The sequence below is a fragment of the Micromys minutus genome (assembly GCF_963924665.1).
Source record: "Micromys minutus genome assembly, chromosome: 7".
Lineage (NCBI taxonomy): Eukaryota > Metazoa > Chordata > Mammalia > Rodentia > Muridae > Micromys > Micromys minutus.
This window is the reverse complement of record NC_137976.1, coordinates 71,267,353-71,281,447: the sequence shown is the minus strand read 5'-3', so window position 1 is coordinate 71,281,447 and position 14,095 is coordinate 71,267,353. Positions and strand designations below refer to the sequence as shown.

The following is a 14,095-nucleotide window of genomic DNA, read 5'->3' as shown; positions in this document are numbered from 1 at the left end:
TTCCTACAGTTAAACATGTTTAAGTTGCTTGTTTTCTGAAACTCTTTCCCCAAGTTGTTTATCAATTAGAATATATCTATAAAATTACTGACTTGAGCATGACGAAATCCTAAAAGTCAAACAAAATGATAGATTTTTCAAAAAGTATAGCTAGTATTTGTGCTTTGAAGCCTGTTGATTGACAACAGATTATTGCAAATTATTCTTTTACTACCCAGTGAATGATTGTACGACATAGACCTGATTTTCTGTGGTTTTTACTGCATCTTTAGAGTCATCCTATTTATAGTTATCCAATGCCTGGGTTGTAAAACTCATCCACTGTGTCTTATTGTTCTGGAGGTATAGTCATTATTTCTCAGGGTAAGAGTTGTAACTTTCTATTATAGACGGTTCTTCCTCTATTCATTGAGCAAATTCAGAGCTTGTTGAATTGAATGGGTAAATTCTGCTTCGTTACCTGTGTTAGCAGCGTAGACCTCTTGTATTTAGTGACATTACCACGTGTGCGTTGTTTTGCATTTGAAGGTGGAAGAATCAACAGCCGTGATGTCTGGATTTATAACTCACAGTTAAATATCTGGATCAGAGTTGCTTCTCTAAATAAAGGCAGATGGCGTCACAAAATGGCTGTCCTTCTTGGTAAAGTAAGAGAAAAGGCTTTTTATTACTTCTGCTGGAAAATGTCCAAAAGAAATGCCACAGCTGCATCTTGCATTTCCTCTGGGTATTTTGGCTTCAAATGGTATTTCCTTCCTTTACTAACCAAGATAAACTGAAGACATAAACAATGTAACACTGTGTTTTTTGAATAGGTATTCTGTTCTCCAATTTCTCATTTGTAGCAGTACAGCACATTTCTCACACATTGGAATCCAAATGCTTAAGAACTAGAAAGGCATTATATCAGATTACAAAACCAGGCCACACCACTTTTTCCCTTTTACTGGCTTTGGCAATCTAAGCAGAAAAAAAAAAAAAATGTTTATCTCAAGTGGTATTATTTCGCCCTCTTTAATTGTGCAAAAGAGGGTATAAAGCTAAGATAAACTCTCCATGTTTTGTTTACTTTCTGTGTGTGTTGGGGTGGTAGTTGTGGTGGCATGTGTTCTGTGTTGTGTATATTCAGGTATGTGTGCCCTTGAAGGCCAGAAAATGGTGTCAGATCCCCTGGATCTGGCAGCTGGAAATGGAGCCTGGGTCGGTTGTAAGAGCAGCAAGAGCTCCCGACTGATGGGCCACAAGCTCACTTTCTTTTCTATTCTGAGACAAGATGACCTGGCACATGAAAGGTGCAGTGTGTGATAGAAATGGCGCTGGCTACTGTGGGTGCCCCCAGGTACACAGAGGTAAACTGTAGACAGGCTTGAATCACAGAAGTGTGAAGTTAAGCCCCACTCTTAAGCATTTTTGATGATCTGTTAAAGACCGGTGATGTTTTCGGAAGGTTGGCATGTGGTTTGGGGAACTAGGAAATGATGCAGAGCCTTGGATAGATGGTAATGGTAGAAAACGAGGAAGGGCAGGAGTGAGAAATCCTTTGGGAGACCCACTGGACTTCACAGTTAATTACATGTGGCAAGAAGAATTTAATTTATCTTGTTCATGAAATGAAATCTTGATTAGTAAAACTTTCTGATACACCCCACGATACACAAGGGACGGGTCCACATGTAAGCCATTACTCATGTCATGCTTAGCGTTTCAGCCGTCCTGTAACGTTATTGCCTGACCGTTGTTCATGGGAGTGTTGAGAAAGCTCTCTGGGCTCACTGGGTCTCGTACATTTCTAGCTGCTGTAGGTCACACTGCTGACCCTTACCTGGTGTCACACCTACACAGCTCTGTTACTTTTTAACCAAAGAGCTCATTGCCGAGTGAGTGAAACATGAAAAACCTTATTTCCATAGTTATGGTAAAGACTTGTTCTTTAAAGGGGATGGAAAGGGAAAAGGTCATTTTAGACATAGCACAGATGCGCAGTAGGGAAAACAAACACACAGTATGCTTGTGGGACTAAAATGACACTGAAGGAAACAACAGAAAAGGCTCTGTAATGGTGGTAGTCGGGTGCCAAGAAATTAAACAGACTCCGAAAACAGCTAATACACTGCAATTCTAGCGGCCAAGACCTTGGGTGAGAGCGGTCCTCTCATTTATTTTAACTGCAGATAAACATTTAGACTTGCTAATGAAGATCCTTTCCTGTATTTCACATGTAGGTGTACGTTGTTGGCGGCTATGATGGGCAGAACAGACTGAGCAGTGTCGAGTGTTACGATTCCTTTTCAAATCGCTGGACAGAAGTTGCTCCACTTAAGGAAGCCGTGAGCTCTCCGGCAGTGACAAGCTGCATAGGGAAATTGTTTGTCATTGGTGGAGGGCCAGACGACAACACTTGTTCTGATAAGGTGAGCCCTGTGCTTACACAGCAGGGGACACAGGTACTCTCCATTACATAGACAGGTGGCCAGGTCACCAAGTGTGAGGGGTCTTTTAAAAGTGTCTGGTATTCTGGTTTTTTGAGGGAAAAGCATTCAATTCCACAGTGATGCCATAATGTAGCCAATAATTTTCTATGTGTAACAAATAGGATTAAACCTTTGTGAAATGCGCTAATCTCAGGATTAAACTCTGCTGTCATCTACAGGATTTAAATTTACATGCATCACAGAAAATTAATGAGCAAAGGTTAAGGCACTAGTTAATTCTACCGTTTCTAACCAGGTCATTTTCTTTAAACCTTTGAAAGGAACAAAAGGGGGGGGGGGTTACCTCGATAGTGTGAATATAAGATGGCCCAAAGTAGCTGCAGTCCATCCACCTCGGGACAGAGCGTGTACCATCCTGGCACTGCAGCAGACATCCTGTCCGTTGTAGGGACGAGCATCCGACGGCTAACTGGCTGAGTGGTGATAATGAGATTTCAGATCAATCTATTTTTCTACTGAAATGTTAATCATCATCAGCTGTTACGGCACCAGTGAGTTGCGCAGTAGGTAAAGGTGCTGACCACCAAGCCTGGTTGATCTGGGCTAAGTCCCCAGATCCCCTGATCATAGGAGAGCAGCAGCTCTGCGCGTTGTCCTGTGGTAGCTCGCATGAGCGCTGTGGCAGCGCGTACGGTTACTGTTTAGAGTTCATTGAGAACTTAGGCTGATTGAAAGTGCACTAAATGGAGTTTGCCTTCTGTCTTTGAGACAAGGACCCTCAAAGCATAAAGAAATTGTATTCAGATTGAGACTTGATTAATTTACATAAAGCAATTTCAGAGAAACTTAAGACTTGATTTTCGCGTACATAAATCAACCTGGAGGCCATTCCTTTTGGGAAAAAATCTGTGTGTATTCCGTTACTATCTTCTATTTGATGGTAATAAATTAGCGAATAACCTGTGAATTGACGGGATTTAATTTTTAACCATGTTTCTGTATATTGATAAATTTTAAAATGCAAATTTACATACTTATTTAGGCATTTTACTCCATATTTTTCTGTATTATTAGGTCCAGTCTTATGACCCAGAAACCAATTCTTGGCTACTTCGTGCAGCTATCCCCATTGCCAAGAGGTGCATCACGGCCGTCTCTCTAAACAACCTCATCTACGTTGCTGGCGGACTGACCAAGGCGGTATATTGTTACGATCCCGTGGAAGACTACTGGATGCATGTACAAAACACATTCAGCCGGCAGGTAAGAGCTCGGAGAGCCAGCAGAAGGACCAGGGGGACAGTGATGCGGTTATGTACTAGAATTTTAAAAATTTCCTCCCAAGGAGTTGTTTCTATTTTTTTCTTTAAATTCTTTTTTTTTTTTTTTTTTTTTTTTTTTTTTTTGTATGTTTTTGTGGTGCTGACATTGGGGGGTCTGGAGCCTCATGAACACTAGATAAGCGCTCTACACTGAACTACATGCTCTGCCCCTAAGGACTTGCTTTAGCAAACTAACTTTCTTCTCAACCCAACAGGAAGTATCCATTGTATTTAGGCTTTTGATTTAAAAAAAATTCAACCTTCCCTTTTTTTAGAATTTCATTGCAGTCTTCCTGTCCTTTCTCTTTCATATTCTCAGAAGAGGAGAACATGTCTCTGTTTATAGTCTTATTAGTTGTTTTGTTACAAAGGAAATGGTCGTGTTCCGACTTCATTCATCCACACATTGTACCTGTTGTTCCACCCCCTCTATCTGCTGTTTCAAAGACTCCCAACTTGGCTTTGCTCGCCCTCCTTTTATTACCCAAATGCTGGAATTTTGTCTCTCCTCATATCTGTGAAGGTGATGTAGAGGGAGAGGGCGCAGTTGAGTGCACTTGTCAGTGTGTGCACAGGAATGTGAGTGCCCAGAGACCCGAAGATGGCCCAGGGCCTTGTAGTTTCAGTTATAGGTGGTTGTCAGGCACTTGATGGGGGTGCTGGGAACCAAACTCCAGTCCTCTGCGAGTGAAGGAAGCGTTCTTAACCAGTGAGCCAGCCGTCTTTCGAGCCTGCTCTCCCAAGATGTATTCCTTCCTCCCATCCATCTATCCACCCACCCATCCATCCGTCCATCTTTCCTTCCCTACTTTCTCCTCTTTGTTCTTTCTTCCTCCCTCCCTTCCTTCTTACCTCCCTTTCTCTCTTTCTCTCTGTCTCTCTCTCTACCTTTCTTTCTTTCTTTAACTAATTGGCTGTATTTTGTCTTTCTTAGTTTGATTAGTTGGCTAGATTTTTGCTTGCCTTCCTTCTTTTCTTTTTTCTCCTTCTCTTCTTCCTCCTCCTCTTCCTTTTTCACACAGGGTCTCACTCTAGTCCTGGCCGGCACGGAACTCACAGGTCTGTTTCCTCACCCTCCTCAGTTCTGCATGCCCAGTCTCCAAAGACAAATCCTTAAAAGTCACTAGTAGTCACTTCTTCATTTGTGTCTTAGTTTCTTATCTTTCTTCCTCTAAGTTTTTAAATGACTTAGTATGACTAAGTATGACTTAGCTCTAGTTTATTTCTGAGTTAATTCATTTGTTGCTCACAATTGATGCCCATTTCCACCTGCTGTGTGGCCTTGCCACCTGCTGTGCCAAGGTTTCAGACTTACCGAGGAAGCTGCCTGCTTCTTTCATGCTGTCTCTGTCTTGACGTCCCAGAATCCCTAACTAGGCTTTTTTCACTGTCTCTAGAAAAGAGAAGTGCACACACTGAAGCTGCCCTTAGAGAGCTGTCCTCTAACTGGTACAGCTCTAAATCAGTCTGCTACCGGTTATTTCCCACAAATGTCCTTATGTCCCCTTAACGGGAAGCCTCCTGAAGCTCACCGCTCCCTTCTAGACCTTCTGATGTCCCATCTCTGCTTTGTTCTCTCTCCCTCTCCCTTCCTCCGCCCCATGACAGGATCTCTCTGTGTAATAGCCCTGGCTGTCCTGGAACTCACTCCGTAAACCAGGCTGGGCTCAGACTCAGACATCAGTCTCCCTACCTCTGTGTGTGTGTGTGTGTGTGTGTGTGTGTGTGTGTGTGTGTGTGTGTGTGTGTGTGTGCGCGCGCGCACGCACGCGCGTACGCGTGGGCGAGCATGTGTACGTTACGTGTGTGTATGTATTCTATGTATGTAAGTGCCCCCAGATACCAGAAGAGTGTTGGATCCACTAGAATGGCCCCTGGGAACTGAGTGTGGGCCTCTGGAGTAGCAGCAAGCAGTCTTACCCACTAAGCCCTACCATGCCCCGCATTGGTTTTTTTTTTTGCTTGTTTTCTTTTAGATTTTATTTTTATTTATGGGTCTGTGTAAATGGATGCCACGTGTATGCGGGTGTTTTTGGAGACCAGAAAAGGCATCAGACTGCCCGGAGCTGGAGCCACCGGCAGTTGAAGTGCACAGTGTGGTTACTGGGAACTGAACTTGGGGCTTCTGGAGAAACAGCAGATGCTCTTAAGCACAGTGCCTTCTCCAGCTCCTGCCCTGGTTTTTAAATGGCTATTTCCTAAACTGGAATTAAAGCCTTGTCAGTCTGTGGTACCCATCACAGCTCGGCCTCCCTTACCAGCAGACCTCTCCCTTTTGTGTACCCTGTTAAAGCATGTGCGTGTCTTTTCAGTTAATTGTCAAATCCTTCATCTTCAATGGTTAATTGGGGTTCTTTGTTTTTTATATATTTGGTCAAACAGGAAAACTGTGGTATGTCTGTTTGTAATGGTAAAATCTATATCCTGGGTGGAAGACGGGAAAATGGAGAAGCCACAGATACTATTCTCTGTTACGATCCTGCGACCAGTATCATCACGGGAGTGGCGGCAATGCCCAGACCAGTGTCCTATCACGGCTGTGTGACTATTCACAGATACAGTGAGAAGTGCTTTAAGCTCTGACTAAACCCAGCATACCTCACACAGGAAGCCAGCGCCAGCCCAAGATGAAAGTTTGTGAAACTACCACGTGAGAACACAACTCCTTCGTGCCATATGTAAAAAGAAATAAATAATCCTGATGCCTTTCTGACCCAAAACGCCAATATTTCAAGCTGTCAGATATCAATCCTTTACTGTAGTGGGGGTGGGAAGGTTGATTACAGTGAAGCCAGTGTTCACCTTTATCCCAGCACCCAGAAGGCAGATTGCTATACTTCTGAACCCAGCCTGGTCTACATAAAATGTTCTAGGCCAGCGAGGGCCACATAATAAGACTTTGTCTTTCTATTAAAAAAAAAAAGTAATAATTTGGCCTAGGATAATACTTTTGCATTCTTGAAAAACCATGTGGGGTAGGCGGTAACGCCCGCCCAGTGTGAGCTTCCTAGGGATCTGTGAACCATCCTTCGGGACCGTGTTCTTTCTTTGTCCATTATATAGAGACTGTTGCATGACTGCAGCTTGGTTCAGGTTAAATTGCCTGGTGTTAGGAATGCTTAGAATTCATTGTGAGGGGAAGAAATGAGTTTGTTTGTTGGTTCATTTTAACAATTTTACGTGCATTGGTGGAAGGGGATCAGATCCTTGAAACTGGAGTTACAGACAGTTGTGAACTGCCGTGTGGGTGCTGGAAATTGAACCACAGTCCTTTGGAAGAACAGACAGTGCTCTTAACCACCAAGCCATCTCTCCAGCCCCAGGAAATGAGTTTTAAATATCTGTCACTGACTTTATCCATACTGGTTCATTTTATTGAAGGCTTTTTGGGGTTTTGTTTGTTTTTTTCTAATTGTAAAAGTGTAATGACAATTCAGCTACTATAAAACACCATATTGTTCTCTGATAATAAATACTTTATGTGAGCTTATGTAGGTGATAAAAAAGTAAATAAATTTAAATTATGCATTAATCCCTAAGGAAATATTAAAATACTATTGAAGAAAAAAAATGTGATCCACTTTGGTTCTCAGGGTATTTAATGAATCATCTAAAAGATGTCCACTAAAGAAGTTCTTCCCTTTAAACTAACATAGGAGTTAAAACCCCTCTTACAGAGCCAGGCGTGTACCCACGCATGGTACCGCGAACCTGTATCCAGGATCTGGAAGGTGCATCAAAAGAAACCAAATGGGCTGAAGAGATGGTTCTGTTTAAGAACACTTACTGCTCTCACACAGAGCCCAGATTTGGTTCTCACCCTTATCAGGAAGCTCACAAATTTCTCTAGTTCTAGTTCCAGGGAATCTTAACACCTTCTGGCCTCCCTGGGCATCACAAACATGTGGTGCACATAAATTCACACAGGCACACGTGTATACAAAAGAAATATATCTTCAGACAAATATGCATTTTGTAATAGTGCTGTAAGGAAAACAAGAACAGGCGTGCTCCCTTCCCAGCCTGGCAGAGTTTGACCTTACTAGTGTGATGCTTTGCTAGTTCTGTCTGCTTCCTTGTAAGCAGTTATCAGCCTAGGAATGTTGATGGCTCCTTAATATCCTATAGCAGAGGTCACTTCTCAGTGGGGCCATGTGTTTTTAACTCTGACCAGCAGCACTTCTGGTCTTCAAAGAGAAACCTCTTATTTGGGAGAGCTCTTTTATTTGTATAAAATACTGATCAACATTTTCAGTTTTCTATTAAAGTTTTCCCTCTAGGTTTTTCACCTCCATCTTATAAAGCTTAGCAGTTTTTAAAGGGAAATGTGAAATTTTTCTTAGAGATATAAGTAAATACAGCAGGAATTAGCACAACTAATTATCTTAACTTCTGTGGTCAGATAATGATTTACAACCCCCTGGGATTCAGCCAGTGGCTTGCTGTGTAACTTCCTAGTCTCACTGTAACATACTCCTTGTCGATGACAGCAGTGTCAGTAGATTTCTGTTCAGTTTAGGCAATCATCGAAAGCCTAGCATTGGCAAACAACTTCTTCCTCAGCTTAGGATAATACAAACATTTTTTAAGAGTCGTTCTTAATTGGAATCCAAATTCTGAGAAAAATGCTAAAAAAAAAAATACACTTAGGAAATTGTTTTCAAGTCATAAATTTTAAGTGATACAATTGATACAATGTAGCTATAGAAGGCCTTCAGAAAACATTCATCTGTCAGCTGAGAAACAGAAATGTACAACCGAGGGTGTTTGTACTGCAGTTTCACAGTAAGTATCTTCATTATACTTTTGTTAGAAAATGGAAATTGTTTAGTTCAGAAATTCTTAACAGTAAAGTGTGTGAAAGGTGTTTTATAAATGCTTAGGATTCTATAAATGATAATTGATATTTTCGTGTGTATTTGTAAGATCTTGTCCATTCATAAATACCATATAAAAGACTTGGTCAGAGTAAATTTGCATTTTAGTATTTTTGTCTGTTGTAAAAATATTATCTACTTGTATCTTGTAATGTTTATCTTTCATATATCCTCATGTTTATTGTAGTAAATTAGAAAAAGAATCCTGAAAATCATAATTTTTGTAAACAAAATATGTTTTCTTTATGTTGTAAATTACATTACAAAGTCACCAGAAAGTACCTGAAAGTACTTAACTTTTTAAACTACCCAGTTGAGATTTTAACTTCCTTTAATTTCTTATCTTTGCTAATTCTTGGTAAATAATTGTAGTAAGCCCTATTTTAAGAAAGATAGCTTAGGGTGTAATTAGTGTATTAAAGGGATATAGCAACCATCTGGAGTCAGACTATCTTCCTTCTGTCATCCCATAATGGGCAGATGTTTATATGAGCCTCTAAGTTAGTATGTGTGTGTTTATATGTAGATAGTATGGTTGTGTACATATACCACAAACACCCAGTGACTTTTGCAGCTTAACTATCAGAAATATATATAAAGTAAGTTGCTCATATACAATTCAGTTGTAGAAGACTGAATTTGAACATTTCTAGAGTACTCTATAGTTGAGACAGGATCTCTGTAGCCTGTGCTCGCCTCACACCCTTGGCAGTTCTTTGCCTTCTGAGAGCTGCAGTTAGACGTGGAGGCCGGCACCAGTTTTCCACCATAATCATTTCATCTGAAAGTGCAGAGAGATCTGGTCATAAGAATCTGTGCATCTGTGAGACAGCTCGTTACAAGGTCAGAAAGCAGCCCTGGAGAGAAGTTTGCAGACATCATTTGTGGCTCTTCAGTTGGAAAGGACGGAAGGACGTATGTTTTGTGGAAGAGTTGGTTTTTGTGTGCGTGTTCCATATTAAGCCTCCTCCAAGTCTTCTCCACACGCTCCACAAGGTGGCCTGACTTCCTCCCTTTCTATTGTACTGTCCCCACACTGACTTGACTAACAGACAGGAACTGGGTTTTCGGTAGCCGCTTTTCTTAGATGATGGGGATCCAGGTGTTTACTCCATTTGAATCAGGTTTAAAAAGACGCAAATGCTCAGGGAAGGCATTAGCTTGTCTGTGTAGCCCATCGGGATGTGCAAAGTGCTTTCACTTAGATACCATTCAGCTGATGGCTCTAGACTAAAATGTTTCAGAAACTTGACACACACCAGTGGTTGAACATCCATTCTGCCGGGAGGGTGTCACTGCTTTCTGAACAGACACATTCTCCTGGTGAATATGAATTGTTTCTGCGTCTGCTGTCAGACTCCCATTTTGAAACTCAGGAAAGACAAAGGTGGGTTTTCTACTTTTGTCAGTGTCCAAACCAGGGGTGTGCTGCTTTCTCCCGATCTGACTGATTTCTTTAAAATCACTCGGAGCCCATATACGAAGAGAGAAAGGGAGTTGAGTTGTTTGCGTGTGCCTTTAATGTCTGCAGGTTTGCATGGGAAAAGGATACATCCTACAGACTTCATGTGGTGCCAAGGAATAAGATGATGTCCAGAAGCTTCCTGTGGACTGCCTCATAGTCAACCCAAGACATTACTAGTTAAAAGGATTTAGTCTTGTGAGAGTTAGTGGTACATAGCTGAGTGTGGTGGCAATGTCTATAACTCCAGCCCCTGGGAGGTAGGGCTAAAAGATCAGGAAAGTTCCAGGACCTCCATGGCAACAGAGCCAGTTTGAGGTCAGAGTTGGCTATGTGAAATCCCATGTGAAAAACGATAATGGAGTTAATTGATATTATGTAGAAAGCTAGAATGACATCATTTTACCCATTTTTTAAAAGACTTATTTATTCATTTATATATAAATACACTGTCGCTGTCCTCAGACACACCAGAGGAGGGCACCAGATCTCATTACAGATGGTCGTGAGCCACCATGTGGTTGCTGGGAATTGAACTCAGGACCTCTGGAAAAGCAGTCGGTGCTCCTCGCCACAGAGCCATCTCTCCAGCCCCTTCACCCATTACTATGTTAGGTAAATAATTCCCCAAACCACATAACAACCATGAAAATACACCAGTCCATGGAACCAGAACGAAGCAATTTGGCTGACCAAATGCAGTGGGTTTGACTAGCTAAGTGTGCTTACTACCACATCCAGTGCTAGGCATCAAACAACTCTTCCAGGAGTGTAACTAATCATACCAGACATGTCTCCAAGTATTTTAAAGTGTTTTATTTGTAAGCGGGTTGGAGAGATGTTCAGCAGTTAGGAGCAAGCCGCTCTAGCAGCGGATCTGGGCTGGGTTCCAAGCACCTTCACTGTGGCTAACGTGCTCTAGTTACGGGGGTTCTAACCCCCTCTTGCTTCCACAGGCCCACATGGTGCACATACGTTACATGCAAACTGTCGTAGTACAGGCAAAACATACACATAAAAATAAGTATTATTAAAATATTGTATATGCACCTTTTATATTTGTGTGATTGCCTTAAATGTTAAGCTTATATAGTACTAAAGGTGATCATAACAGAAAGTGAAGTCATAACTTTATATATTGTCCCAAAGAAGTTTTGTTTTAATGTTTGTGCCTTAAACTCCCCAGTGCCATTTCAGTCTAATAAACCTCAATATTGGTTTTTAATGGTCTGGTTTTGTTTTACCTTTTGAGTCAGGATCATACATACTCCAGGCTGGCCTAGATGAGTCAGGGTCACATGTAGCCCAGGCTGGCCTAGAACTCTGTTTTGCTGAAAATGATCTCGAACTCCTCCAGTCATTCTGTGTCTTCCCAAGTGCTTGAATGACACCACGTGCCACCATGCTTGGCTGCATGGGTCTCTCTGTCTGTGGGCTGGGTGGGTGGGTGGGTTGGTTGGTTGTTCAGTTGGTTGACTGAATGTAGCCCTGGCTAACCTGCAACTCCGTTTCTGGCCAGGTTGACCTTGAGCTAGTGGCAATCCTACTGCCTCTGCCCATTAGTACTAGGGTTGTGGGCTGGAGCCAGCACTCCCCGCTGTCCTGGAAGGCTTTTGTGAATACCAGCTAGCTGCTTGGCAGAAAGATGTTAAATGAGGTGGTTGCGTGGAGTTTTACATTTTTAACGTTTGGTACCTAGGTGCTTTGTAAAATACTCAGACAAATACCCATTAAGCTCTCATAAAGGTCATTTGAAATAGTGAAAAAAGTGTGTGGTCGTTTCTGTTTGTCATGTATCAGTAGTTAATTCTGCTCTGGGCTTTGGTCTTCCTTCCCGCCCCCCCCCCCCCCCCCCGGCAGTGTGGAAGTCTCCAGAGCTGTCCGAGGTAAGGCATTCAGAACCAAGCCAGTGTATCTGCTTTCCTGTGTCTGCCGTACACCCATTGCTAGAGTTTGAGTCTTCACGGTGGAAGGTTTTCCACATCCTTGTTCTCTTCAGCTGTAATGCAGCAATGCTTATGTTTCTGTCTGATGCACTTTTCCATAGTTTTAAATCTTGTATCTAATGTCTTTTAAACATACTTGACTATATGGTTACATTAAATTTTGTTTACCAAAAATGAGTTTTAAGTTTTTTTTTTTTAATATTCCTAAATAATTGTATAAAAGGGGACAAGGGGGAAAAATCAGATGTTTAGATTTACTAGAATAACTGTAAAATGACTCAGAACATTAACAAGAAACTGAACTACTGACTTGAAAGGAGAGGTGGCCAACAAGAATACTAACGCTGGTGTGTGGAGATGGCCCCTGCGGTAGTGCTGTTAAGATGGAACTGAACAAAGGGCTAATAAAGGCGAGTTAATACCACTTAGAAAGGCACTCAGGAGGCAGGACACAGACACACCCAAGGGTATGAGTGAGGTTTCTTTAAGAGTCACCTAGTGCCCATGGAGGGCAGAAATAGGTATTGGGTCTTCTGGAGCTTAAGTTACAGCGGTAAACTGCCATGAATGTGCCAGGAACTATAGACCTCAGCCCTAGAGAGGTACAAGATTTCAAAAATTAAGGCTTCTAGTCTGTTCCTGTTTTTCTCTGCTTTACTGTCTGAAGCCATGAGGATCTTGTTCATGGGGGAGGTTCTATCTATTTGGCATACACGTTCGTACTAAAGGAAATTTGTAAACGGTTCTGTTCGCTGGCTCCTTCTCAAAAGTAAATTGCTATCCCAGTTTTATGAACTGTATGTATGGACCAGCCGCTTTGTGGATAGAATCCTGCCTGGTTTCTTTGAGATCATTTGGCCTCTTATCTATTGTGATAACTGGGCACATTTTCCATTCTTGAGGCACTGTCATGAAAAGTCCAGTGTCCTGGAGTATGACTGTACAGGCCTTTAATCTCACTGGGGAGGCAAAGGCAGGTGAATCTCTAAATTCAAGGCTAACCTACTTTATATATCTAGCTTACAGCCATCCATGGCTACACACTGAAACCCCATCTTAAGAACAAACAAGAAATATGAACCAGTGATTTCAACTATCAGAGGTTGTCGCAAAAGCATGCTCTGTTTGAAAGGTTAGATTCACTCTTATGGGGACAAAGGAGAAAATGGTAGTCCATGTGGGAAATCAAAGACCACTAACGATAATAAAAAAAAATCTCCAGTGTACAGTGTACAGAATTGGGAGTTGAGAAGACTTGTTCGTGGATGGGCTGTTAACTCCTCTTCAGGTCCTAAGTGGAGGCTAGATCAGAATCCATATGATTCAAGCACCTTAATAACATGACACTGCTTTCCCAGGATATGCCTCCTCTTAGCAGCCTTGTGGAAAGATGGTTTTTACTTTTTTAATGTTTTTCAAGTTTGTTTTCTCTTCTGTACTTACATATTAACTTTTTGGATATAGTAAAAGAAGCTTTCTTAAAATTTCCAAGTTGTAACAAAGGTGATTTTTTTAAAAGATTGATATGTTTTATGTATATGAGTACACCATTGCTGTCTTCAGATACGCCAGAAGAAGGTGTTGGATTCCATTAAGATGGTTGTGAGCCACCATGTGGTTGCTGGGATTTGAACTTGGGACCTCTGGAAGAGCAGTCAGTGCTCTTAACCACTGAGCCATCTCTCCAGACCAGCAATTTTTAAAAATTAAGTTTTGAGTCCTTTTTAAAAAATAAAATCTAGAGAAAGGCCGATAATTATATATCGCTATCCCTATAGGGGATTGAATAGGTGAGTTCTTACAAGAACAGGTTGACACTTAGCTTTCGACGATTCACCTGGCATTTTGTGATCTTTCCCTTGTGCATTCCCCACCACGAGGCCATCTATGCTACAATCAAGGCAGATCCCCTCCCCCACAGGGCCGATGGATCACTAGTGCATGTCTTCAACCTCCGTAAAGCTATCAGCGCAGTAAGACTTGCAATTTATTCTGTATAAACTACCCAGACTATTAAGTCTAAGTAATTAAGTCTTGTTTCCAACAAGAGCTGAGT

The 14,095-nt window shown here is 41.8% G+C and overlaps 1 protein-coding gene across 6 annotated transcripts in view; it reads left to right on the top strand.

Annotated features, from left to right (window-relative positions):
- Positions 1–12,207, top strand: part of KLHL24 (kelch like family member 24) — a 34,258-nt gene extending 22,051 nt beyond the window's left edge. For all 6 annotated transcript variants that reach the window (XM_080919295.1, XM_080919297.1, XM_080919296.1 and 3 more), the window contains 4 exons: positions 529–647; positions 2,223–2,411; positions 3,507–3,695; positions 6,137–12,207. In XM_080919295.1, coding sequence (XP_080775421.1) covers positions 529–647; positions 2,223–2,411; positions 3,507–3,695; positions 6,137–6,337 — 698 coding nt within the window. In that variant the 3' untranslated portion in view covers positions 6,338–12,207. The remainder of the gene's footprint in view (positions 1–528; positions 648–2,222; positions 2,412–3,506; positions 3,696–6,136) is intronic.
- The last annotated feature ends 1,888 nt before the right edge of the window (positions 12,208–14,095 follow it).